A 26,810-nucleotide genomic window follows, 5' to 3' on the forward strand; every position below is an offset into this window, starting at 1 on the left:
TTCTGCTTTTCACCCCATGACAAATGGGGCGGTAGAACGTACTCAGCAAACACTTGGGCAGTTCCTTCGAATGTACTCTAACATGAGACAAAATGACTGGTCTCGGTGGTTGGCTTTTGCAGAACTAGCTTTTAATTCGACTATACATTCAGCAACAAATAAAACCCCCTTTGAAGTAGTTTACGGGTATGAAATACAGCCTCTGCCCCAGCTGCCGAGATGGACAGAGAATGAGGGAACAGAGGCAGGGAAATGGAAAGCGCAAATGATGGAATGCTGGAGTCAAGTGACTGCATCCTTAAAAGAAGCACATAAAAAGTATAAAGTATTCGCAGACAGAAAGAGGGTGGAAGGTGATAAATTGGAGAAAGGAGATTTGGTGTGGCTAAGTACCCAAAACATCAAACTGGGGCTACCTTCGAAAAAATTGGGCCCTAAATATATTGGACCATTTAGAATACAGGGTGTTATCAACGAGGTGACTTTCCAGTTGGCATTGCCAAGAAGCTTAGGGAAAATACACCCTGTATTCCATCGTAGCTTACTGAAAAAATATATGGGTACTTTGGACAAAATGGACACATAGAATTATTGTTTTGTTTCAGGCTGGTGATGAAAGAAGAACCGAAGAGGAGGACGAAGAAAAGGAGGGCACCATGTCATGGAACCCAGTTACAGGGCTTTGGTAATTCAGCCCTGTAACTGGGAGTCATAACATAAACAATCCCAGGAGCACCTGGCAGAAGAAGATAGAATATGCCTGGGAACTTGGGGCCGAAAGTATAAACAATTATAATTGGTCTAGTGTGTGAAAATGGTAGTAATGTGATATTGGGGGTGGGACTTGATGATGATATTTACGTGTGGTGTTACGTAGCATCAAAAGTTATAAAAATAGTTGTATGTAAACATTGGGTCATTCCTGACTTTTCCAAAGTCATGTGTTCTTCAATAAAGATTGGATTTGAGAGCAGCCATCTCTGATCTGCGTTCAGACTGATCCTTTGAAGTGAGCAGGACAGAAGATGCTACACATTCCTTTTGGATTTCCTACAGTCTCATTTCCAATTTAATCAGAGCTTGGAAAAGCATACAACACTGAGAGGATTCCCATTAAAATGGTTGGATTTTGCATATACTCAATGCCGGCCTGCCTTTTCACCTCCCACCACATTCTGGTCCCTCACCAATTTCACTCCACCTCATTCTAAATCTTGAGTCCCTGTCAACTCTCATGTGCATCTTCTTTGCAATTTGTTTCCATCATCACTTTCGCCTCCATCTCCCAGTTAAACGTATATTCCACATCTGACAACATTTTGATCTTGGTCCTTCAGCCTGTTTTCCAGCCATTGCTGTGGTTTTTTCCTCCAGCCTTGTCACTGATTCACTTTGCTTCTTCCCCCAGTTTGACCCCCTTGGCCAAGCATGTTTACAGTTTATCCTCCCAGCTATTTGTTTCATGCACTATATATGGCTCCTTCTCATATCTACTTAGCCCCAGACTTGATCTTTCACCTTTGTTTGAGAAGCAAAACAAAGCTGGGGTGCTTCGGAGCTGTTAAAGAGCAAGTGCAGCTTTCACCAGGCAACATTTTTCAGCCTGAGATATTAAAATCTGGGTCTGTCTCATGCAATCAGTGTTGCTTCTTTTTACCGTCTCATTTCATTGGAGTGACATCAGTCTGTCAACATTCTAACCATCTGTCAGTTTATCGGGGCCTATTTTCTCTTATAATTAGCAGTTTGGCCTCTGGTATGCAGAAAGAAATTCACTTGCAGCCATGCAGTCCTGGTGATGAGGGAGAAGACAATCATCCTAAACCAGAATGACAGCTGACACAGAACAAACCACCCAGGAAAGCCAGTTTTATTACAGGAACATTTACTCAGCCAAATATCTAAACAGAAAGGATACATATACAGTAGTAAGGTAGGATTCAATCATGGACATGTGGCAAGGACAAGGTTGGCAGGATTAAGATGACAATCCTGCTGACATATTCACATTATTTTTTTCTTTTTTTGAGTGTGATAAACACCCTGTAAAACATACGTGGCATAACTCTGGCATTATTTTTGATCAGCTACATAGTTGTGCATGTCTATGCCACTACATTTATCCCTTCTCCTGAAAACTACCTTTATTGGATCCCATTTCATTATGAGTTGTCATTATTTATTATTTGCCATCAGGAGTCACCACAAGATTTTGACATATGATGACTCTATGAAAGATCTCCAGCAGCATAGTTATCAAATGATGCCCTCTTTAGGTCCCCCAAACCCAGAGTCCTGGCTTCTTTGATTGAATCAATCTACCTGCAGATTGATCTTCCTCTCTTGCTATTGCCATCCACCTTACCAAGCATTAGTGTCTTTTCTAATGAGTTACATTGCCTCATTATATGTTCGAAGCCACCAATCCTTGGAAAGCAATCAAACTTGGCCATGAGTGATAGCCTATGAGATATCATGTTGGAAGTAAAAATCTCAGTTTAGTCACACCACTGTTACTTCCAGTGCGAGTTGAGGCTTGATTTGCTCTATAGAGGATCATTTTATTCTGAAATTCTTTGGTATGTCCAATATATGTATGCAATATGATCCCTGGTGCCTGTTCCTTTTCTGAATGTAGATTGAACACTAAAAGTTCTTATTTTAATGTCTTGAGCTTCAGTTTATATGCCTGGAAGATAAGTTTATTTGCCTGATGGTTACTACAGGCCTTACTGTTCCTTTTTATGGGAAATGGAATGTATACCAAGTATTTCCAAATACATTGCTCAGATGTAGGACAGAGTGATCCTGGAGGGCTGTACTGAGTAGTAATGTAATGAGTTGAAATTCTCTATAGCTCTTTTAATAAATATATCTAATGATATCACTAGACTATGAAGACCCAGGTTTCAAACCTCCAATTCAGTTCCAAGGCTGGATGACTCATTCTCGATCACAGCTTTACATCGCATATAATTATTTTGTGTTTATTATTTTCATTGTTTATTTATGAGTTATAATATTATCTGTTTCCCTCTCTTCTCCCCCAGTTTATTCTAACAACCACAAATGTCTGTTAGGATAGTAAAACAGTAAAACTGGGTTACATTAAGTCTGTCTTTATTTATTTTTAATTATAGTATTTCAATATTTCAATGTCTAGTCAATACAGTGTCCATATTATGATAGAGTGTAGGTTATAGTATTAGATCTTTTTAAAATAGTTATTCTCAAGCAACCAGAAACAATATTTATCTGGCATCTGCCAATCTCCATACGTTCCGGTTAACTGGGAGTCTACTGTATCAGTATAAGCTATATAAATATATAACTATATTATTATAAACTATATAAGTTTTAAACTGCTTTAGGGGGCATTGTTTTTGCAGTTTAATAAACCTTTTTCATGTTTTTATGATAGAACCAATTAGGAAATGGCATTTATAATCCGGAGGGGGAAAATCATGTTACATGATGTAATAGGAAAGTACAGAGACATTTTACAAGCAAGATAGATAGTGTTGTTGAAGGCTTTCATGGCCGGAATCACTGGGTTGCTGTGAGTTTTCCAGGTTTTCCGTGTTCCAGAAGCATTCTCTCCTGACATTTTGCCCACTATTGGAGGCATCCTCAGAAGTTGTGAGGTTTGTTGGAAACTAGGCAAGTGGGGTTTATATATTTGTGGAATGTCCTGGGTGGGAGAAAGAACTTGTCTGTTTGAGGCAAGGGTGAATGTTGCAATTGATCACCTTGATTAGCATTGAATAGCCTTGCAGCTTCAAAGCTTGGCTGCTTTCTACTTGGGGGAGTCCTTTGGCCCTGATAGTTTCTTGTCTGGAATTTCCTTGTTTTTGAGTGTTCTTTATTTACTGTCCTGATTTTAGAGTTTTCGAATACTGGTAGCCAGATTTTGTTCATTTTCATAGTTTCCTCCTTTCTGTTGAAATTGTTCACATGCTTGTGGATTTCAATGGCTTCTCTGCGAAATCTGACACGGTAGTTGTTCGAGTGGTCCAGCATTTCTGGGTTCTCAAATAATATGTTGTGTCCAGGCTGGTGCATCAAGTGCTCTGCTATGGCTGACTTCTCTGGTTGAGTTAGTCTGCAGTGCCTTTCATGTTCCTTGATTTGTGTTTGGGTGCTTCATTCATGTTTGGGAAACCATGAAAATGTTCAAAATCTGGCTACTAGTATCAAAATACTCTAAAATCATCACAGTAAATAAAGAACAATACTCAAAAACAGGGGAATTCCAGACAAGAAACCATCAAAGCTAGCTAATCACCTCCCAACAAATGATTCCTCCAGGCAGAAAGCAGCCAAGCTTTGAAGCTGCAAGGTTATTCAATGCTAATCAAGGTGGTCAACTGCAATATTCACACTTGCTTCAAACAGACAAGAGTTCTTTCTCCCACCTTGGACATTATTCCACAGATATATAAATCCCACTTGCCTAGTTTCCAATAAACCTGACAACCTCTGAGGATGCCTGCCATAGATGTGGGTGAAATGTCAGGACAGAATGCTTCTGGAACATGGCCATACAGCTTGGAAAACTCACAGCAACCCAAGATAGGTTGCTTTCCACTCGAAGGGCTGACAGAAACCCCATTTCCATCCCATGAGCACAATATGAAATATGGATGAGTCACATACTCTTAGCCTCTGAGGAAAGCATGGTCACAAATAAACTAAACACCTACAACCTCATAGTCTAAAAACCTGAAAGGTTCCAGACCCCATCTAATTTTGGAAAGTAATCAGCCAGCCTTAGTACTTGAGCCAATGAACACCAGGTGCTTTAGACTACAACAGTGCTTCTACACTGTTGAATTAAGGTAGTTTGACATCATTTTATCTGCCATGGCCCAATGCTATGGAATCCTGGGAGTAGGAAAAACAGGTTAGAGATCTTGTAAAACTCCAACTCCCAGGATTCCATAGTATTGAGCCTTGGAAGTTAAAAGTGTTGTCAAACTGCATCAATGGTCCTATATTTCAGAGCAAGAAACTGGCAAAACCATGTCTGAGTATTCCTGGCCTAAGAGAACCCTATGGAATTCATGGAGTCAACAGGTGACTTGAAGGCACAAGTCTAAAATTACTTTGAAGGCATACTATTTATAATTTTATTATGACACAGCAAACAAGATAGATATGCTGGATTTTGTATATTTATTATTATTATTATTATTATATTATGACACAGCAAACAAGATAGATATGCTGGATTTCATATCACAAAATGACAAGTCGAACACTTCCCAAGTGTCTAGGATGGTGTGATGTATTTTCGGATGATGCGTGCAGATCCCAGTAGGGTGGCCTTTTGCAGTTGGCAGATCGTAATTTTGTCAATGTCTATTGTTTCCAAATGCCAGCTGAGATCTTTTGGCACGGCACCCAATGTGCCCATCACCACCGGGACCACCTGTACTGGTTTCTGCCAGGGTCTTTGAAGTTCAATCTTGAGGTCCTGATAGCGGCTGAGTTTTTCCTGTTGTTTTTCTTCAATGCGACTGTCACCTGGGATGGCAACATCAATGATCCAAACCTTTTTTCTTTCGACAACTGTGATGTCTGGTGTGTAGTGTTCCAGAACTTTGTCAGTCTGGATTCGGAAGTCCCACAGTATCTTTGCGTGCTCATTTTCCAATACTTTTGCAGGTTTGTGATCCCACCAGTTCTTTACTGCAGGGAGGTGGTACTTGAGGCATAAGTTCCAATGAATCATTTGGACCACATAGTTGTGCCTCTGTTTGTAGTCTGTCTGTGTGATTTTCTTACAGCAGCTGAGGATATGATCAATGGTTTCGTCAGCTTCCTAGCACAGGCTGCCTTTTGGGTCATCAGCTGATTTTTCGATCTTGGCCTTAATTGCATTTGTTGTTGTTGTTATTATTATTATTACTATGTCTTTTTCTTCTCCTAGGTCAGGGTCTAAAAGTGCCTGCAACATCTAAGCTTTGTCTCAGCATCACATTGATCTACATCAGGGGTCCCCAAACTTTTTAAACAGGGGGCCAGTTCACAATCCTTCGGACAGTTGGAGGGCCGGACTATAGTTGGCCACTGAGCAATAATAATTATTAACAACAACAATAATAAAAAAGAGGGTTGGAAGAGACCCTTTGAGCCATTGAGTCCAATCCCCTTCTGCCTTTGTGCACCGAAAGCACAAGCAAAGCACCCCTGACAGATGGCCACCCAGCCTCAATGTTAAGAAGAAGAAGGAGGAGGAGGAGGAGGAGGAGGAGGGTTGGAAGAGACCCCCTGGGCCATTTAGTCCAATTCCCTTCTGCTTTTGTGCATCAAAAGCACAAGCAAAGCACACCTGGCAGATGGCCACCCAGCCTCAATGTTAATAATAATAATAATAATAAAAAAGAGGGTTGGAAGTGACCCCTTGGGCCATTTAGTCCAATTCCCTTCTGCTTTTGTGCATCAAAACCGCAAGCAAAGCACCCCTGACAGATGGCCACCCAGCCTCCATGTTAATAATAATAATAATAATAATAAGAAGAAGAAGAAGAAGAAGAAGAAGGGTTGGAAGAGACCCCTTGGGCCATTTAGTCCAATCCCCTTCTGCTTTTGTGCATCAAAAGCACAAGCAAAGCACCCCTGACAGATGGCCACCCAGCCTCAATAATAATGATAATAATAATAATAATAATAATAATAATAATAATAATAATAATAATAATAATGGTTGTAAGAGAATAAGAGACCTCTTGGGTCATTTAGCCCAACCCCCTTTTGCCCTTGTGCTGTGGGACCCGGATAAATGGGTTCGATGGGCCACATCCGGCCCCCGGGCCTTAGTTTGGGGACCTCTGATCTACATTCTCCTCCTCTCCTTCTCACCACCACCAATCTCTTGGCTTTTAAGATATTTTGGTCCCAAAGAGGCCACCGTAACAGAGAAGAGGCGTGGCACGAAAGCAACAACCTGGCGCCAACGGGCGGAAGTGAAAGACTTCTAGCAAGAAAAGCCCTCGGTTGCGCATGCGCCGTTGGCACCGGCGACGCAACCCAGGCGGGAGTTCCGCGCGGGCTTTTCCCGGTCCTCCTTTTTCGCGCTTGAAAAGCAACCATGAGCCTCTGGGTGGACAAGCACCGGCCCACCTCTCTCGGCAAACTGGATTACCACAAGGAGCAGGCGGCCCGGCTCCGGAACCTGGTGAGAGGGAGGAGGCTGCAGTTTCCATCCTGACAAGGAGAGGGAAGAAGGGGGAGAGTCGGGTGCATCTACACTGCAGAATTAGTGCGGTTTGGCATCACTTTAATTGCCACGGATCAGTGCTGTGCAGTCCTGGAGGTCGTAGTTTGGGTGACTTGGTAGAGAAGGCCTTGTAGAACTACAAATCCGATGTTTCCACAGCACTGGGCCATGACAGTTCAAACTGCATCATTTCTACAGAGTAGTCCAGGCATGGGCCAACTTGGGCCCTCCAGATGTTTTGGACTTCAACTCCCACCATTCCTAACGGCCTCAGGCCCTTTCCTTTTCCCCCTTTTTCCGCTTAAGCGGCTGAGGGGGAAAAGGAAAGGGCCTGAGGCCGTTAGGAATGGTGGGAGTTGAAGTCCAAAACACCTGGAGGGCCCAAGTTGGCCCATGTCTGGTGTAGATGCATTCTTTGCTTCCCTATCTCTGCATTCTGAATATGCTCATGAGCATTTCACCTTCTCCTCTGCACATGCTCGGCTGCACTTTACTCGTTCCAAGACTCTTAGGATAAAATTTCAAAATCCAAATTACTCCAGAATCCAGAGTTGTCTACATAGATGGCCGAGATAGTGAGACCTTTGCTTTCTGGTGGCTCAACATACACTGAGTTTGTTTCATGCACAACATTATTCAAAATTGTGTATTTATTAATTAATTATTCAAAATTGTGTATTATTTATTAAGTCTGAGCCCTGCCATATGCACAATGGAGGACCTTCTTACAGTGACACCAAAGGCACTTGAAGTTGCCAGCTTCTGGTCAAAGGAAAATTGTATATTATATATATATGTATTTGCAGGCTATTCACACAAAGCTATATATGACACACAAATGAATTTGGTGTTTACATGAATCTTCCCTCCAGAATACATCATGTACATACTGTATATACAAATCTGCAGAAAAATCTGAAACCCAAAACACTTACATTCTCAAACATTTTGGATAAAGGACGTTCAACCTGTATCTAAAATTGCCTTCAGGATATGTGTATAAAGTGTACATTAAACATACATACATTTTGAGTTCAGACTTGGATCCCACCTGTGAGATTATTTTATTACAGATATTCACATATTTCAAAATAAAATCTGGAATCTAAAACACTTCTAGTCCCAAACATATTATCTCAGGGACACTTGCACTGTATAATTTTCAGGTAGCAAATAAAGGTATACACACAAATAGAAGGTTTTGCTGTTGAAACTTTTGAAGTGCTTCCTCTGGTTAGCTTTGATGGCATCATGCCTTGCTTTAGGACTATAACTCCCAGAATCACCCAGCAAATGGGCATTTCCACACAAAGCAGCTTCTTATTTTCCCAAGCATATTGTCTGTTTCCAGCATTAATAATATAATAATAATACTTTATTTCTAGACCACCCTCTCTCCCTAAAGGGACTCAGGGCTGTTCACGTACATATAAAACATTCTATGCCATAACAGTATAAAAATGGGAATTACACATTAACAGGCTTGTTACAAAACAGGATTAAAATAAAATAGTAAGAGATACAAATACATAAATAACACATAATTGCGCCAATAAAACATAATAACATAAGATAATTTATCCTGAACAATTAAAATGACAAAACTACAAATTGGTAATAACACTGTAGAGTTCTATTACAGAGAATTTACTAGAAAGATTTGAGCCTGATACATCTCTTTGTAGAAATAAAATGCAAAAAAAAGTACTAATATAAAGCTAAGGTCTCTTGCTCAAATGGGGTCTAACTTCAGACCATGCTCTGTTTGAACCGTAGGCCTTACATACTGTAGGAAATTTACTTGCATGGGAAAGTGGGAAATTTCCTTTGGCAGTGTGGTTTGGGGTTCAGCAATTCTACAATTGCTGAACATCAAAGTTCTACATTGTCTGGATCTTGAAGCTTGCCTTTTGCGGTTTGATTTGTGACTTGGTATTTAAAATATTTTTGTAAGTTGTCTTTTTGAAGATATGCTATTATGCATTTTCAACATTAACTATCAATCAAAAATTTAGCAGTAGGGCTTCTAGGTTAGAAGGAAGGAATTTTAAAGCAGCCTCATGTTCCAACATTATTTGTATACATTAATCACTGAAGACTACCTTTTATTTCTCCAATACACTGTGCTCTCAAACCTTAGGTAGTGTTTCTCAGGTTGTAGATTTGTTTACAGAATCTGTTCCAGGAAAATTGTCTATCTCACTAGGTGCTCCTTGTGCTGAAATGTTTGTCAGGCCTAAAATCAAACAGGAGTACTCTCTTGTATTCTTGATGATGCCTTGGCTTCTCTGACCCAAAGCAGACTTGGTTTGGAATACAAGCTACAGTAGAGTCTCACTTATCCAACACTCGCTAATCCAACGTTCTGGATTATCCAACACATTTTTGTAGTCAATATTTTCAATATATCGTGATATTTTGGTGCTAAATTCATAAATACTGTAATTACTACATAGCATTACTGCGTATTGAACTACTTTTTCTGCCAAATTTGTTGTCTAACATGATGTTTTGGTGCTTCATTTGTAAAATCATAACCTAATTTGATGTTTAATAGGCTTTTCCTTAATGCCTCCTTATTATCCGGGTTGTGGCGCAGCTGGCTAGTAACCAGCTGCTATAAATCACTACTGACTGAGAGGTCATGAGTTTGAAGCCCTGGTCGGGTTAAGTCTCTGACCATTAAAAAAAAAAAAAAAGCCCCGGCTTGCTGTTGACCTATGCAGCCCCGAAAGACAGTTGCATCTGTCAAGTAGGGAAAATTTAGGTACGCTTTATGCGGGAGGCTAATTTAACTAATCTACAACACCATAAAACTGCCAGCAAGACACGAGGAACAGAATGAGGAAGAACAGCCACCAGTGGACGGTGAAGCAACAGCTACCGGAGGGTTCAAGAATAATCCCAGTTATAATGGAAAGGAAGTTCCCAAAAAATTTAAAAAATATATTGGATAAAGTATTAAGGGAAAAAAACCTAGACAAAATAGGGGACTGGATTAAGAGGGGAATGAAGAAGGAAAAGATAAAGGAAGAATTTGGGGAAATAAAATTGACATGGTTCCATGGTGTTCAGCTAGAGCAATGGTATAAGAATTGGGTAAAAAATAATAAAGAGGGGAAGGAACCTAACCAATTTGAACAAATAATACAAAATGGAAGGGATATAGATGATTATAAAAAAATGAAAGGTGTAACTGGTAGAATCTATAGAATATTGGGTGGAATATAAGTAGGAGAGAGAAAAAATATTACTCTTAAGGAATTATGGGAGGAGGAGTTAGAGATGAAAATAAATGAAATGGAATGGTCGCAATTGTGGAAACAAAGGCACTTGAAAAATTTATCAATAAGAGTTAAAGAAAATTATAAGATAATTTGGAAATGGTATTTAACGCCATTAAAAATGTCAAATATTAATAAAAACCATCCAAAAAATTGCTGGAGAGGCTGTCAGGAAGTGGGAACATATATACATATGTGGTGGCATTGTAAATACGTTAGGAAATTTTGGTACAAAATATTTAAAGAGATAGAGGATATAATGAACATCAAATTGGAAAGAAACCCTGGTATTGCATTATTATCAATATATAATAATAATAAGATAGATAAAAAAGAAAAAGAAGCAATAACAAATTTATTGACAGTAGCAAGACTGCTTATAGCAAGGAACTGGAGAAAAGTAATAGATGTACAGATTGAAGAATGGTACAAGGAAGTATGGAAATTGGCAATAAATGATAAGCTAACATGTAAATTAAAAGTTAAAAGAGGGATATGGAAAAACAATGATTTTGAGGATGTATGGGGGAAATTTATTGAGAAAGGACTCCAAAAAAGGGATGGAGGGCTACCGCCTCAGGAAGAAATGAGATTTTGGTTAGACAATACATAAGAAATGGCTCGGGGAGGGAGGGGGGGATACACAGTGGTGAAGAAATATAGATAGACAAAGGTTAATGATGTAGTAGATATTAATCAACAGTAGATATAAAAGAATGATGCAAGTATTGTATGATAAATTAAATATCTGCTATGTGACAAAAGCAATTATTGTATGAAAAATTTTAAATTCAATAAAAACGACTATTTAAAAAAATGCCTCTGTGTCTGTCTAAAACTGAATGTTGTTTGTCTGTTGGCATTGAATGTTTGCCATATATGTGTTCATTGTAATCCGCCCTGAGTCCCCTTTGGGGTGAGAAGGGCGGAATATAAATACTGTAAATAAATAAATATTCGCTTATCCAACATTCTGCCGGCCCATTTATGTTGGATAAGTGAGACTCTACTGTATATGATATAGAGTGCACCTACACTGTAGGATGAATGCAGTTTGACACCACTTTAACTGCCATGACTCAATGCTATGGGATCCTGGGAATTGTAATTTGGTGAGACACTAGCACCCTTTGACAGATCTTGTAAAACTACAACTCCCATGATCCCATAGCATTGAGCCATAGCAGTTAAAGGGGTTTCAAACTGCTTTGATTCTATATTGTAGATGCAGCTATCGTCTCCCAAACTAAGTCAGGTCAGTGTGAGGGGTGCACATGATGCGGCAGGATGGATCGATGAATTCCCAGATTTGTAAGCAACTTAGAGGAGACTGGTGCCCTTGTTTGATAGAAACAAATGAGGGAGCAAAATAGTGTAATACGATTATAGTTTGACCATGGCAGCTTTACTCAGATATAAATCTCACTAGCAGCACAGTAAAATGGCTTGTACTGACTCAGACCATTGATTTGCTTAACTCAGCAGTTCTCCAGGATTCCAGGCAGAAGTCTTTCGTAGTCCTTGTTGGAGATGCCAGAGGTGAATCTGGGACATTTTTCATGCTTAGCACGTATTAAGCTATACCTCTTCAGTAGGGTTTACTTCCTGCAAAAATCAGTGAGATCAGTATATTGATGACAGCACTGAATCGATTACTCTCTGTGTGGCCTTCAAATTTCTTTTCATTTGCTTCTTGAGTATTGGATTTGTTCAGTATCTCACATGAGATGGAATTTACTTTCTGTTTTGGGCTGCCTTTACAAGTAGTCTTAGCCCACAGAGAGCCAGTCCTGGGGGTTGCTGCAATCTTATAGGACAGCTCTTAATGGTGTTACATCCTCTTTGTATATTTTTATCTTCCTTTAAATACCAGTTGCTTTCAAAAGGGAACTACGTAGAACAGTTACAAAGGACTATACAGCTAACATGGAAAGGTATATACCAAGATATGTATTGTGCTCAAATTTCCTGTATTGTTACAAGCACATTAAAGAATTAAATTCCTATAAACATTTTTTGTTGGATTCTGTTTGGCAGGTTCAGTGTGGGGACTTTCCACATCTTTTAGTGTATGGACCATCAGGAGCTGGAAAAAAGACCAGAATAATGTGCCTACTGAGAGAGCTGTATGGCGCTGGAGTGGAGAAGCTAAGGATTGAACATCAGATCATAACAGTAAGCCTGTTTAATTTTGAGGAGCATCGCTCTGAGCTTTGTCTGGTCCTATGTTGATAGCTGGAGTCTGAAGATGTAAGCGAGCTACTAGTTATAATTTAGCTGGCAACATATTTCTCAATCCTTGCGCTTCATAGCAAAGTATATCTGGGAAGAAGGAACAGCTGCCTGAATTCAGATGGTAGTCAACGCTTTAAACTTCAAGGAGTTTAAGTCTTTAAGAGAAGAACTGATCTCAGGCTTCTCAGAAAAGGGGTTATTCTCCATAGAATCTGGAAGAACATTGTAAGCCAGTGTTAATTGTCAGCAACATGCTGAAATGCGTGGTCTGGGATCCCATCCAGACTCTTTGGGTTCATTTTCAGTCTAATTTTGATTCCAAAGTTGCCCCTTGTTGTATTTTGGGATGTCCTCAACTGCCATTTCCTTTTGTATCTTCAGTAATGCATGACGGGGTTGGACTGGATGCACCTTGTGGTATCTTCTGTAAAATAGCAATGTCAAAGTTTGTTTTGGGAATTTGTTTGGATTTTTTTCAAGCTGTGGATGTAGAATCTGTGGATATGGAGGGCCAACTATATATTTATTTTTAACACCTCTGGATATTTTAATTTAATCAATAACCAGGAAATCTGATCAGCATAACTACACATCCAATGTGAAAGTTACCTTGAAGCTTGAAAATCAAAGCCAGGGAGGGATATTAACAATGAAAGGGCAAGATGAGTGATAGGAGCCCCAGCGTTGGAGCTGCCGTTCCAAGCTCGGTAGGGATCTGTCACAGATTGCTTTACCCTATGGTTGCTTTTCACCTATCAAGGATCAGTGGTCACTCTATAGACATTGTGCTATATGAGCTCTGTTTGACAGATCATTACCAAGAGCATGCTAATGCTGCTGTTTTCCTTTCATTGTGTGATACTGAAAATAACTTAGACTATCACTTAGATTTCCCAGTGCCTCAGAGTGAATCCTACTGTTTGTGTCAAGAAATCAGTTTAACTTTATTGTGATCCTCGCTCACTAATTGTTGCTGCTTGCACACATGCCAGTAATAACAAGATAAGAAATATTTCTCAAGTCATGTTTTTAACAATTGCAATAAACTCTTTGCATAGAGAGCAGCTTAGGGAATAAAATAACCACTGGGGAGGAGAGCATCCACTGGAAATTCTGTTATTAAAAATTCACCTTCTTTATCAGTTCTGTATCAGTTGAAAAGTCTTTTTGGAAAGGCTTGCATTTTAATCATCAAACTAAAAAAAGCGCACCAGTGGGCTTAGTAATTGGCAGAGTTATTGGAGTTTCTGCTTTTCAAAGCATTGTGCAGAGTGAATACAAATTCTTTTATTCCTGTTTCTTGTTTGACTTCTTCAGTCCAACTTCACTTTTTCAATTTCAGTAATAAGCTCCTTTGATAACATATGGAGAGTGCAATTGTTTGTTATACTAACAATGTTACACAGATTTTAATAGAAATACTGAGAACACCTACCAACAGTTTACAGTTGAATGTCACTTTCTTCAAAATCTTGGATGATTTCCCTATTGGATGCTTTTAAAGTTTTCTCCTATAGCTAGCTGATAAAGGGCCTTACCATTCAGCTGTAAGACAGCATTGCTGTAAACAGATAAATAAACTGAGTGATGCAAATTACATGAAATGTAGTTGCAATAAGATTAAGTGAATTCTTGCTTTCTGGCCTGGGAAGGGCTTCTCTTGCATCTCTGTCAAATCCTTGTGATAGTGTTGAGGCTGAGAGAAGAGTTTCTCCTGATTATCTCAGGGCCCAGATATTGCAGTTATTCCTTTTACAATCAGCTATCACCTTGATGTTAACTTCAGATGCAGGACCTGTTTTAAACCTTGTCTTTGTTTCACTACCTTTATTTTTGTAACATTATAGCTTCATTTTGACCCCTTCTACACTGCCCTATATTCCAGGACCTGATCCCAAATTATTTGCTTATCTCAGATTATCTGGCAGTGGAAACTCATATAATCCAGTTCAAAGCAGATAATCTGGGATCAGATCATGGTATATAAAGACAGTGTAGAAGAGGCCTTAGATCCATGGCTTAGGGTTCATAATATGAACAATGTAGTCTGTCCTCCATATCAGTGGTTTCTGTATCCACAGATTCAACCAACCACAGCTTGAAAATCATTTGATTTTGTCAGTTGGAACAATATGCTGTTGTGTAGGCCTGTCCTACTGTAATATCCTGCCATTTCATAGATCCTTAGGCTCTTTCCTGCATGCATTTGAGAGGATTGCCATTTTATATTGGGGGGGGCACACACAATTGTACTATTTCACTGTATATAGTGGGACCTGAACATCCACATATTTTAGTATATTTGGGGGAGCCTGTAACCAAACCCCAGCAGTAAAGTCATGTTCAGGTTTCAGTTTTGGGAGAAAGGCAGGTTAATCCCAATAAATAAATAATATTAGCTGTTGTAATATGTTAGCTATGCAAAGTCATGCCTACTACTTTATTCAGTTTGAGGTGTATGTTGTTTGAACTGCCTCTTGTTCAGGTTTAGTTTAAAGATGGAATTAAGGGGAGGGTTGTTGAAATGACCCACTAACAGTTAATACCTAAAAATCATGGTCACAGTCCTCCCTAAGTGGGTAAGAAACATTATATTTTTTATTAATTGAATAACTCAGTGTGTGACTCAGGTCATTGATCTGAGTAATTCAAATTTAGACAGATATTGACAGTAACCTTCCAGGATGCGACACAGTGCAGATTATCTGGAGATGCCAGGGAATGAACCAGGGACCTTCTGCATGCAGATTATGTACCTTTCCAGTGAATTATTGCCCTTCTCCAAATATGCACGTGTACATATAAATTACTACATATACATTTTCTGCACTTCTGTGTCTTCTTCTGTGATATGTAATCAGAACGTATCTAGTTCCTATGGTGGATTTGTTTCCAAGTAATGTAGAAAGCTATTAGATTTGATATATTTGAACCTATGATGTTACCTTGTCCTTGCATTCAACTCCACCTGCTGCCTGTTTATTTCTTTGTTTAGCCATTTCCTTGGTATATTATGTCCTGAGTGCCATTTGGTCTTTAAATCACTTCAAAGCATTGCATGCTAGAATGGTATTCAGCGTGTCCTTTTGAAAATTGTGATCTGTATAAAGAAATTGTGTCAGGTTTCTTCAGCATTGCTGTCCTCATTAATTTTCTTCAATATTACTTATTTTTTCAGGCACCGTCTAAAAAGAAAATTGAAATTAGCACTATTGCAAGCAATTATCATCTTGAAGTTAACCCAAGGTAATCAGCTCACAATTGTTAGTAATTACCTGTAGAAATTATGCACTGGTATAGATGTTTTGCACTGTCTTTCTTAAGAAAGCAGATAATATCTTGAGGGAATCTGTGCTATACAACAAGATAGTAGCTTTTTGTGTTAATGTAGTTTGATGGAAATACTTTTGTAGTTATATACAGGCTGAGTTTGGGGTAAAACCAAATAAAGTTAAAATCAGGTTGATTTTTTTTTTTTTAGTGATGCAGGAATCAGTGACCGGGTAGTTATTCAGGAATTACTGAAGACAGTAGCACAGTCCCAACAGCTTGAGACAAGCACTCAGCGAGACTTTAAAGGTTTGTAAAAGAGAAATATATTTTAATACTTCACATGTAATCAGTTTTTAGTTTGTGGTAATAGTTTCAGCTCATTCTCTCTTATATTTGGAGATAAAACTTTCAAGAAATATTGAAGTAATGAGGAAGTAGGGGTGTTTTATTGTGCACCTTTTCCACCAAGTAAAAATGTTGGGGGAAATTATGGTACAGTATGTGCAATATATATATTATAATGACATCGATTCAATTTATTTTTTAGTATTGTAAACATTGTGAATACGTGTAATCCCCAAGTTACAAACAAGATAGGTTCTGTAGGTTTGTTCTCAAGTTCAACTTGTATGTAAGTCAGAACATGTACATTTTGAAAGTGTAGCTCCAGCCAAAAATATCTATATTTTAGATTTGGATAGCAAAGGTTAACACCTCTGTAACCTTTCTTTTGTTGTTTCTACTCCTGTTCGGAATACTTCACATCACTTTCTCTCCCTATGACAATTGCATTTTGAACATTTTGGCTTGTTGTGGAAACAAGGATTTGTGATAAAGCTTCAGTGAAGACACCTTTTCCCTATGATAACTTTTCCAGGAGTGAATATCCTTTCTTAAGGGTAGATTTCTCTCACTTCCTGTTATCTCACCCCTGTTTTTAAGTAAGAATCATATGTAAGTTGCATTTTTGTAACTTGGGGCCTGCCTGTAATTTGTAGTCTCGCTTATCCAACCTTCACTCATCCAATGTTCTGTATTATCCAACACAGTCTGCCTTCTAGTAGTCAGTGTTTTTGTAGTCAATGTTTTCAATACTTTGCAATGTTTTGGTGCTAAATTCATAAATACAGTAATTACTACATAACGTTACTGTGTATTCAACTGCTTTTTCTGTCAATATGTTGTAAAACATGAAGTTTTGTTGCTTAATTTGTAAAAGCATAACGTAATTTGACGTTTAGTAGGCTTTTCCTTAATACCTTCTTATCCAACATTTTCGCTTATCCAACGTTCTGCTGGCCCATTTATGTTGGATAAGCGAGACTCTACTGTATTTGTTTTTTAATTTTTACTCTGCTTCATGATAGTCAGAAAATTTAAAATTGGTTTGGATTTAAGAAGCATGAGCCCTCACACATTTTGTATGAGCGTTTTCAAATAGTCTGTGTTGGTTTTCTTGCTGTGATAATGGTGAGAGTCAGAGACATGTTGAATTAGACAATGCATTCCATAAAGATGTTGCCAGCATACTGCAGGATTGTGATTTAGAAACAAAAGAAAAATACATGGCAGCCTTTCTTCTTAGAACATTATGGAAGCCAGTTTACTATGCTCTGATGGCATATTTATTTATTTCACTTATATACTACTTTTCTCACCCTGGGTGGGGGACTCAAAGCAGTTTCCAAACATATTATGGCAGAATTCAATGACTAAATACAACAATAATGACATACAACTATCAATTAAATCATAAAACACAATAGCATTAAACATTAAAACATGGATTTAAAAACATAGTAATATAAACATTAAAATCCAAAAATCGTAGTCAAGGGCCATTTAATATCAATCTCTATAGCATATAATCTGTGATCACTCCTTTTAAAGTTTGTTGCCCGAAGGTTTGGTTCCATAGACAAGTACTTACTTTTTTCTGAAGGTCAGAAGGGAGGGCGCTGATCTCATTTAATTGGGGAGGGATTTCCACAATCAAGGAGCCACCACTGATTGGTCTCTCGTCCCCACCAGTCACGCCTGTGAAGGAGGTGGGACCAAGGGCAGAGCCTCCCTGGATGATCTTAACCGTACCACTAAGCAGCAGTTATAAATGGATTGTACCCAAACGAAAGAGACTGAATGCCTAGATATTTCTTCCACTTAACTCAAGTGGTGAGAGCAGAGCTTTCCTAACTGCGAACATAACAAGAAATGACACAAATGTTGAAAATTTCTGTTATCTTACAAATTACATACTTTAAAAAAATCAAAAGCTTTCAGGAGATATCTTGTGTCCCCATAGATTTTATTATTAAAGTTTATGTATATGTTACCCTTTGGTGTGCTAGTGAAACTGAACTACTTTGTCCTGAAATGATGCTTGTCTAAAAAGTGTGTCACCAACATGAAATATTTGGAAAGCTCTGGGTTAGAATATTCATTTAGCCAGCTCTTGGACCTTTGAGCCATGAGTAGGAAGATGTCTTGTAAATCTACTTTATATTTAGCTGAAGTTAAACGCCAAAGTAAGATTCATTCTGTGAAAATATGCTTAAAGGTGACTTTTTGTTCCTTTGTCTAGTGGTGATATTGACAGAGGTGGACAAACTGACAAAAGATGCCCAGCATGCATTGCGACGGACAATGGAGAAATATATGGCTACATGCAGATTAATTCTTTGTTGCAATTCTACTTCAAAAGTCATTGCACCGATCAGAAGCAGATGCCTTGCAGTACGAGTGCCTGCGCCCAGCATTGGAGATGTAAGCTCAGGTTTGCCCAGTGCACTGTTTCAAGAGATTATGTTTGGTGGGGAAAATGCAGCAGCTTGCTGTTAAAAACCCTTCTATAAGAACTAATTAGTGGTCAGAATGCAGAGATTTTTGCCAGCTGGTCAAAAGGAGAATTCAGATACAGGCCATAGTTTGGTGTTCCAAAATTTTGGAGCAGGCACTGGAAAAGCCCTTCCCCGTGACATCATCAAGTATTACTGTGTTGTGAATAGGACCAAGAAAAAGATTTTCCTCGAGGATATCAAAATTTGGGCAGGCTCATATGGGGTGATATCTTTCAGATTCGTCAGATCCAATACATATGAGGCTTTGCAGTACATTACCAGCATTTTTGAGTTTTGCCTGGAAATGGACTGATAACCAGTGAAACAGATTTAACAAAGGAATAATATGTTCCTTGTAACCAACCATAATCCACAGTTGTCTAGGGCATTTTGAAGTTTCCAAACAGGTTTCCAAAGGCAGTTTCCATCTGCTGTAGGAAGCATAGGATAGGAACAGTTACATTTTGAGTTTGTCTCTGAGACAAGAGGTAGTAGGAAGAAATTCATGCTTTGTTGGAAAGTTGCATTCAGGACATAATACTATTGCCTAGGGCTACTGGTAGAGCGAATGGCGGACCTATGGCAGCCAGAATTGAGGGAGTATGTGACTACATGCTCCTTGCAAGCATAACTTCAAAGTGGGTCTTTTTCCACCTTCAAATTTACATCTTTCCTCCCATAAATGGCTTCTACAGCATTTCTGGCTTAGTACAGAGTCACTTTGTTGAAAAGCATTTATCTTACTCAGCTATGAATTGTTCTATTGTGTTTCTAGATCTGCAGTGTATTGTCCAATGTTTGCAAGAAGGAGGGCTTAGTTCTTCCTCAAGAACTGGCTCAGAGGATTGCAGAAAAGTCTGGCAGGAATCTACGAAAGGCTCTTCTGATGTGTGAGGCTTGCAGAGTACAACAGTAAGTTAAGAAAGCTGAATGGATGCAGGCTGCTCTTTTTTGTTAGGCGGTTGTCGTGAGCTGCTCTTTATTGCTTGTCACGCAGGCATCCGTTCACTCCAGATCAAGACATTTCCGAGACAGACTGGGAGGTATATCTGAGAGAAACAGCAAATGCCATCGTTAGTGAGCAGACACCGCAGAGGTAGGCAAGCATGATGGGATGCAGTGGGTGTGCATTGTATTGTAAAACATGTGACATTCTTTGACATTCAGAATGTGCTGAAGAATGTTAATGCCGTGTCTGCCTCAGGAGAATGTCTACATTGGGGCTGGAGGAAGGAGGTGGGGGGGTGGTCATGTGGCACCCTAGATGTTGTCAAACTGCAACTTTAATTAGCCCTAATCAGTGATGAAATCTCATAGGGGCTGTGGTCCACAAGCTGCCCATCCATTTGTTTGTAGTTTGAGTAATTAGAGAATTAGATTGAAGGTCAGAGTTAGCTAGTGAGAGATGTGGCTTAGATCAGGGCTCCTTAAACATTTTCTACTTGCAAACCCTTTCTGCTCAAAAGATTTTTACATGTCCCCGAATATATAATTATATAAAATAGGTAAAAAATCAAACATTTAATGAAAATAAACCAGGATTTACAATGCTTGATAAACAGGCAGAATTTTCTTTTTGTGGAGTAAAGCTGAAGCTGTTATCAATTTTTTTTTACTGTTGTCAAATTTTTGTGATCCTAATATTGAGGTAACATTTTTGTGACTCTAACATTGACCATTTGTGTTCGAGGCCCGCAGTTTAAGAAGCAGTGGTTTAGAAGTAGTAAATTTCAAATTTTGTTTAATAAACTATTATTTTAGTAATATACTTTTCTGCCTTCAGTAATTCTACATGTTCGAAAGTTGAGTTCAGATATGGTACCTATGGTGGTAGCAGCTAATAAAGATTGGTGGTGTCTGATGGAGATAAAAGATGAATGAAATCACGCAGGAACCACGATGTCATATAGGCTTCCACATTTTGTTGCCACAGGAATAGGAAAATGCCTTGAAATGAGTGGGGATAAGGGAAAGCCCTCACTTGGTGGCAGTTGGGAGACAGACATTTAGGAGGCAGCGGAGGGATAGGCAGAAATCCCACTTATTGGGTCTGCAAAGGCCATCCTTCTCCTAAATGATGCTTTGCCATCACATGTGAATTCATCAAATGAGACTGGTCTTGTTACTTTAAAAAAGTGAACATGGTTTTTTTTGGGATATCCTATCTGTATATACAGTAGAGTTCCAGTTATCCGAGTTCCGGTTAACCGACACTCTGTATTATCCGAAGCGCCGCCAGGGGCGCCCCTCCCTCTCCTTCTCTTGAGTTCCTTCCTGGGGCATCCTGAGGAAGGGAGCGAAGGGAGTTCGAGGGAGAAGGAGGAGGAATCTCCCCGTGTGCGTTGCTAGGCAGCAGCACTCACGGGGCGCTTCCCTAAACCGGATTGCCGGGAGGGATAATAGGGCCTCCCTATTATCCGTCAGTTCCAGTTATTAGTCATTCGGCCTGCCCATTTATGTTGAATAACCGGAACTCTACTGTATGTATCTTTTTAAAGGAATAGATAATTTACTTACTGGAATCTTGATACTGCATTGTAGCCTTGAAGCTATAAGTACATTTGAGAAAATGGCCTTATGTTGTCTCTGGCATCTTTGTTTTTAAAGAAGCAAATAGAAAGTGATAGGGAATACACATGTAAAATGTAACTTCTTCAGCCATAAATAGGGGAAAGTGCAGCCCATGAAGCTCTTCACTAATCCCACCTATTTTTTCAATATGATTTTCAAGGGTTTTTTTTTTTGTTCCCAGTCAATTATCTGAGTAGAGCTGGATTCAGGCAATTGATTCTAAATGTAATGAAAAAAAATCTAGGTGTGTACATGACTTTGTACAGTTTCTTGTTTTTATTTCTTTGTGAGGTTGAGAGAAATTTTATTTTATGAAATAGCTGGTCTAAATGCAATTTTTTAAAAACTATTTTCCAGGTAGGAAATTATGATGGGGTATAATAAAATATATTTTCCCTGAGATACTAGTAGGCAAGGCATCTTCTGTATATTCTCTGTATTTCAGTATTGAACCAACCTATCCTAAAGCAAACTTCCTTGCTCAGTGCAATGAGGAATTTCCAGCCATAACTGATGAGAGAGCACCTTTGTTATTTGTTTGTGTACTGCCATAAAACTTTTCCCTTTCGGCTATGAAGTGCAGTGGTTTTGATGCTGATTCACTGCTGTCCTAGCGTTGTTATGGCTGCCAAGCATTTGACTGGCTGTAGATTATGTTGTGTTGGCAGAAATAGAATGACAGTCTGTCATGGTGAATTTGGAGCGCTTAATCATCACTGCTGGAAAAGGGTGATATTATTAGTCACATCTTTTGCAGCTCATCTTAATAAAACTCTAGAACAGCTTTCTGTTTTCTTACATTGTTGCTGTTGTAAAATCCAACTCCCTAGGATGTGGCAACAAAATGATTAGATTTTAAGCATAATTTACCGTCTCACAGATCCTATTTTTAATGTGAAGTTTGTGTTCATATATGTGACTAGGCATTGAGAAATAAAATATGATTACTTAACATGAAAATATTTTTAAAGATACTAGCAACACCTTATTTTTAAAACAAATTCCTCATATTTGAACAGCATTAAGTCTTTGAATGTGTTGGTTGCAGAGACTGAAATGCAGGGATGTTGTACAGTAGAGTCGCTTATCCAACATAAACGGGCCAGCAGAATGTTGGATAAGCAAAAATGTTGGATAATAAGGAGGGATTAAGGAAAAGCCTATTAAACGTTGAATTACGTTATGATTTTTACAAATTAAGCACCAAAACATCATGTTTACCCAAAATCGATAGAAAATGCATGGTAACGTTATGTAGTAATTATTGTACTTACGAATTTAGCACCAAAACATCGCAATGGATTGAAAATATTGACTCCAAAAAGACTGAATACTAAAAAATGACTACAAATAAAGGTAGAATTGCATAAAATAAACTTGCAGTAATAATACTGTCGGAAGTTAAATCCGTAAAAAGTTCAGTCCTGTGAAGGCAGACTGCGTTGAATAATACAGAACATTGGATGAGTGAAGGTTGGATAAGCGAGACTACTGTATTTTTAAAACACATTCTTCATATTTGAATGGTAGTAAGTCTTTGGATGTGTTGTGTGGTTGCAGAGGCTGAAATGCAGGGACAGGGCCTCGGAGAGAAAGTGTAAGCATCTACCACATCTTAATTATATTCCAGATGTTTTCATACTAGAAATGTATTTTCAGGTATATATCAAGTGCAGTAGGAAAAGTGGAAGACTGCATTCCAAATCAATCAAGGAAGCCTGAGTCCTGGATCTATTGATGACAGGGAGACTTAGAGGTTTTTCATTCATGGGGTCACCATAAGTCAAAATTGACTTGATAGCAGTCAGCGACAACAAGCTATATATATAACACTCGTATTTGGGGCTAGGATAAATGGAATAAGAAAAAAATGTAGGTAACTACAAATACTGAAATCACTGGTGAGAATTGCTCCCTGCTTTACATGAATGGAGGAATCACTTAAGGCAGGCATGGGCAAACTTCAGGTGTTTTGGACTTCAACTCCCACAATTCCTAACAGGCTGTTAGGAATCTTGCTGGACTGCAACCCATTCCCCTCTTCATTACCATGGGTTCAACTGACTGGGAATGCTGGGGAATGTGGTCCAATCATTTCTGGCAGGCATGATTCCCATGTCTTACGGGGATCCAACTAATTGTGTCGGTGAAAATTCTGGTTTGTGCCGTCAAGGTGTTTCTCACTTACAGCAACACCACAGGATTTTCTTGTCAATATTTGTTCAGAGGGACTTGTCTTTGCCTTTCTCTGAGGCTGAGAAACTGACTTGTTCAAGGTTATCCAGTGGATTTCTGTGGCTGAACAGGTAATCAAACTCTGTTTTCTCAGTGTCCTAATGAAACACTCAAACCACTGCATCACTGAGGCTCTCCTTTTATATTGTCATCAAAATATATAAATGACTTCAGAAAGAGAATGTCTGTAAGCAACAGGAATGGTGAATTTATCAGTGATGTTTCTGTTGCCAATGTAAGCAGCAAAATATATACAAAAATGATAGAAAAAAGCAAGACGTCATAAGTCATTCCTTTAGAAGCTAGCATATTTGTTGGTTGAAATGAGTTATAAGCAGCTACCTATGGAATTTGTTTTCAGAACTTAGTAATTTAATATCACAATGAATTTTTATTGGTTTTATTTCAATAGGCTATTTGAAGTTCGTGGGAGGCTATATGAACTTTTAACCCATTGCATCCCTCCAGAGATTATAATAAAGGTAACTGACTGTTTTGACTTTTAATGTGTTTAACAATAATAATCTGGGGTGGGAGGGGGTAGTGTGCTTTTTATTTTTCAGCATTCATGAAACTGCATTTTGATTGATGTAACATAATTACTTGAGAATGTGGGGCTGGGATCAGTAGAGGAATTCCAGGTATATATGGAATACCTCAAATATGATAAATAACCAAACCTTATTTTAATAAGTCAAAATATTTTTCTCCCAAATCTACAATGGCCAGATTCTGATAAAGCAAGCTTTATGCATTGCTGACATTCTCCATTATCTATTGTGGAAATGCACCTTCCAAAACAGCCTAGTTGCTGAATGTTAAATATTAATATTGTAATATTAAATATTAATCATTGCTCTTTTAGGGTCTTCTGTGTGAACTTCTGAACAACTGTGATGGGCAGCTAAAAGGGGAGGTTGCACAGATGGCAGCTTTCTATGAGCACCGGTTGCAGCTGGGCAGCAAGGCTATATACCACCTGGAAGCATTTGTGGCTAAGTTCATGGCCCTCTATAAGAAGTTCATGGAAGATGGGCTAGAAGCCATGATGCTATAGAAGGTGATTTGTAGAATTCACAGGATCTATTATGCTATGACTTTGTTACCGACAGTGCTGTATAAACGTTAGGCCACTGATTTATTATTGTATTTGATAATAAAATAATATGTATTAGATTTCAGTAACTTCAAAGCTATTGTGTGTGACTTCCAAGGTTATTTATATACTCTTAGAAGCAAGAATGTGTTTTGGAAAGCCACCTTGACTGAAGGGCAGTTCCAGGAACCAGGTATATATTTCAATATGTACTTCTTGTTGACTAAATGATTGAATGTATACCATACCTTTATATATTTTTTAAGAAAATAATTAAAAGCAATTTAAACACTGAATGCATATTTAAGACACACTTGCCAATAAAAATGCAGAACACTGCTTTATACACACATGCTACTCCTCAGACCTTCCTGAATAATAAGGCTTTTCCAGTGCCTTATGCACCTGTTTATTTGGATATGAAAAATTGGCTGTAAGCATTAATTTGCTGCAATGTTTCATGTTAAGATAGGGGTGTCAAAGTCATTTTCACATCAGCCTTATGGTTGCCTTCAAAGTGACTGAATCCATGGACGGAATCCGTGGATACAGGGGGCCAACAATGTTTTTTTATTTTTTACATACTGGTCACTTCTAGTTTTTAACCAGCTTGAGAGTCCCCAGATCTTATTGAATGACAATTCCCATCGCTTTTTATTATCTGCCATGTGGACTGGGGATAATGGGAATTACAACCTAACAGCACATGTGGCTCTGAGGTTGGGGAAATGATAAAGGGCATATAAAGTCAGACATCATATTTATAAGTCTGTATCTAAATTCAAACCCCACTATCCTGACTAAACAGAACAAACTGTGGCCTTCCAAATGGCACTATCACAACGTCCATCAGCTCTAATCATGATGAGGAATACAGGAGTTGTAGTCCAGCATATGGGGGGCCCATAAAATGACACAGTAGGCCATATTTGCCTCACAGGCCTTGAGTTTCACACACGTGTTAAGGGAAAACAAGCTCTCACTTATCAGAATAAATATAAATGTTTGTTGTTGTTTGCCTTCAGGTTGTTTCCAATGTATGGCAATCCTAAAGTAAAAATATTACTGGCTTGCCTTTGCTTTCTTCTAGGTTTAACGTATGTGATTTTTCCATGGTTTCCATGGTTGAGTGGAAATTCAAACTGTGATCTCTAATTATAGTCCAACACTCAAACTTCAACAGTGTATTGACTCTCAAACATTTTTACTTGGTGTTTCCTGGAAAATCAGAATCATAAATTCCATAGATTAAGGTTTATAACAAAGTAAACAACAGGATTGTGCCACTTGTCACCTTTTAGGCCAACACTTCTCTTTTGTACCACTAACACTTGAAAAATTCAAGAACTGCTGCAATTGGACTCCTTCAAGCAAAACCCGGAGGCCCTTGAAAGTAAATAAATAGTTGTGCTTTGACCTGTGCAAAGATGAAATAGCTTAACTTTGGTTTTCACAGTTGAAAGGCCTGACCTGAACATCTGCTTTGAAAACAGGACTGGTCCCATCTACTGTTTTGTGAACAAATTGAAGCTCTTGAAGAAAAGCATCCAGAATACCTTGTTAATTCTACTTTCCTGCAGGCTATATTTAACTATTAATAATACATCTGCACATCATACAGATCTTATGCAATATTAGTCCAGAAGTCTTTTACTTAACCATGTTGCTTGTAAAAATACTGGTATGCCTCTTTTCTATTCCAAAGAAGTACTCACTGGAACTACCCTTGTTGAGATGAGAATTACTGGGATAAAGAGCAGCATGGAAGTTCAAATAATATGAAGTATAGTTGAATAATCTGGCCATGTAGGGGATGAAAATAAGGGACATGATTACTTTCTCCAAATATTTGAGGTGCTATCATTTAAAGCACACTTGCTCCAGAGAGTGTAACTAGAACCAATGTGTGGATTTGAAAGGACAAATAGTAAAGAAGGAAATGACATGTTGCAATACTTGTACTTTTTAAAAATAACAAGGGCAAAACAACATTACAGTACAAGTCTAACATATCAAGGCATTAAGTCCTTTTTGCAGAATAATTGTAATACTTTTTC

The 26,810-nt window shown here is 38.5% G+C and overlaps 1 protein-coding gene across 1 annotated transcript; it reads left to right on the forward strand.

Annotated features, from left to right (window-relative positions):
* Positions 1 to 6,792: 6,792 nt before the first annotated feature.
* Positions 6,793 to 25,049, forward strand: rfc3 (replication factor C subunit 3). Its single transcript, XM_003219157.4, has 9 exons — positions 6,793 to 7,180; positions 12,544 to 12,681; positions 15,920 to 15,987; positions 16,223 to 16,320; positions 18,596 to 18,777; positions 19,627 to 19,763; positions 19,849 to 19,947; positions 24,070 to 24,139; positions 24,523 to 25,049. Exons 1-9 carry the CDS (start codon positions 7,094 to 7,096, stop codon positions 24,712 to 24,714), a joined length of 1,071 nt encoding a protein of 356 aa, XP_003219205.1. The 5' UTR covers positions 6,793 to 7,093; the 3' UTR covers positions 24,715 to 25,049.
* The last annotated feature ends 1,761 nt before the right edge of the window (positions 25,050 to 26,810 follow it).

The sequence above is a fragment of the Anolis carolinensis genome, chromosome 3 (assembly GCF_035594765.1).
Source record: "Anolis carolinensis isolate JA03-04 chromosome 3, rAnoCar3.1.pri, whole genome shotgun sequence".
Classification (NCBI taxonomy): domain Eukaryota; kingdom Metazoa; phylum Chordata; class Lepidosauria; order Squamata; family Dactyloidae; genus Anolis; species Anolis carolinensis.

Bases quoted from the DNA above. Each gene is read 5' to 3' on its own strand.
- rfc3 (XM_003219157.4), top strand. From the start codon at position 7,094: ATGAGCCTCTGGGTGGACAAGCACCGGCCCACCTCTCTCGGCAAACTG. The intron at 19,948-24,069 runs GTAGGCAAGCAT...TTATTTCAATAG, and splicing joins AGTGAGCAGACACCGCAGAG to GCTATTTGAAGTTCGTGGGA. The intron at 24,140-24,522 runs GTAACTGACTGT...TTGCTCTTTTAG, and splicing joins CTCCAGAGATTATAATAAAG to GGTCTTCTGTGTGAACTTCT.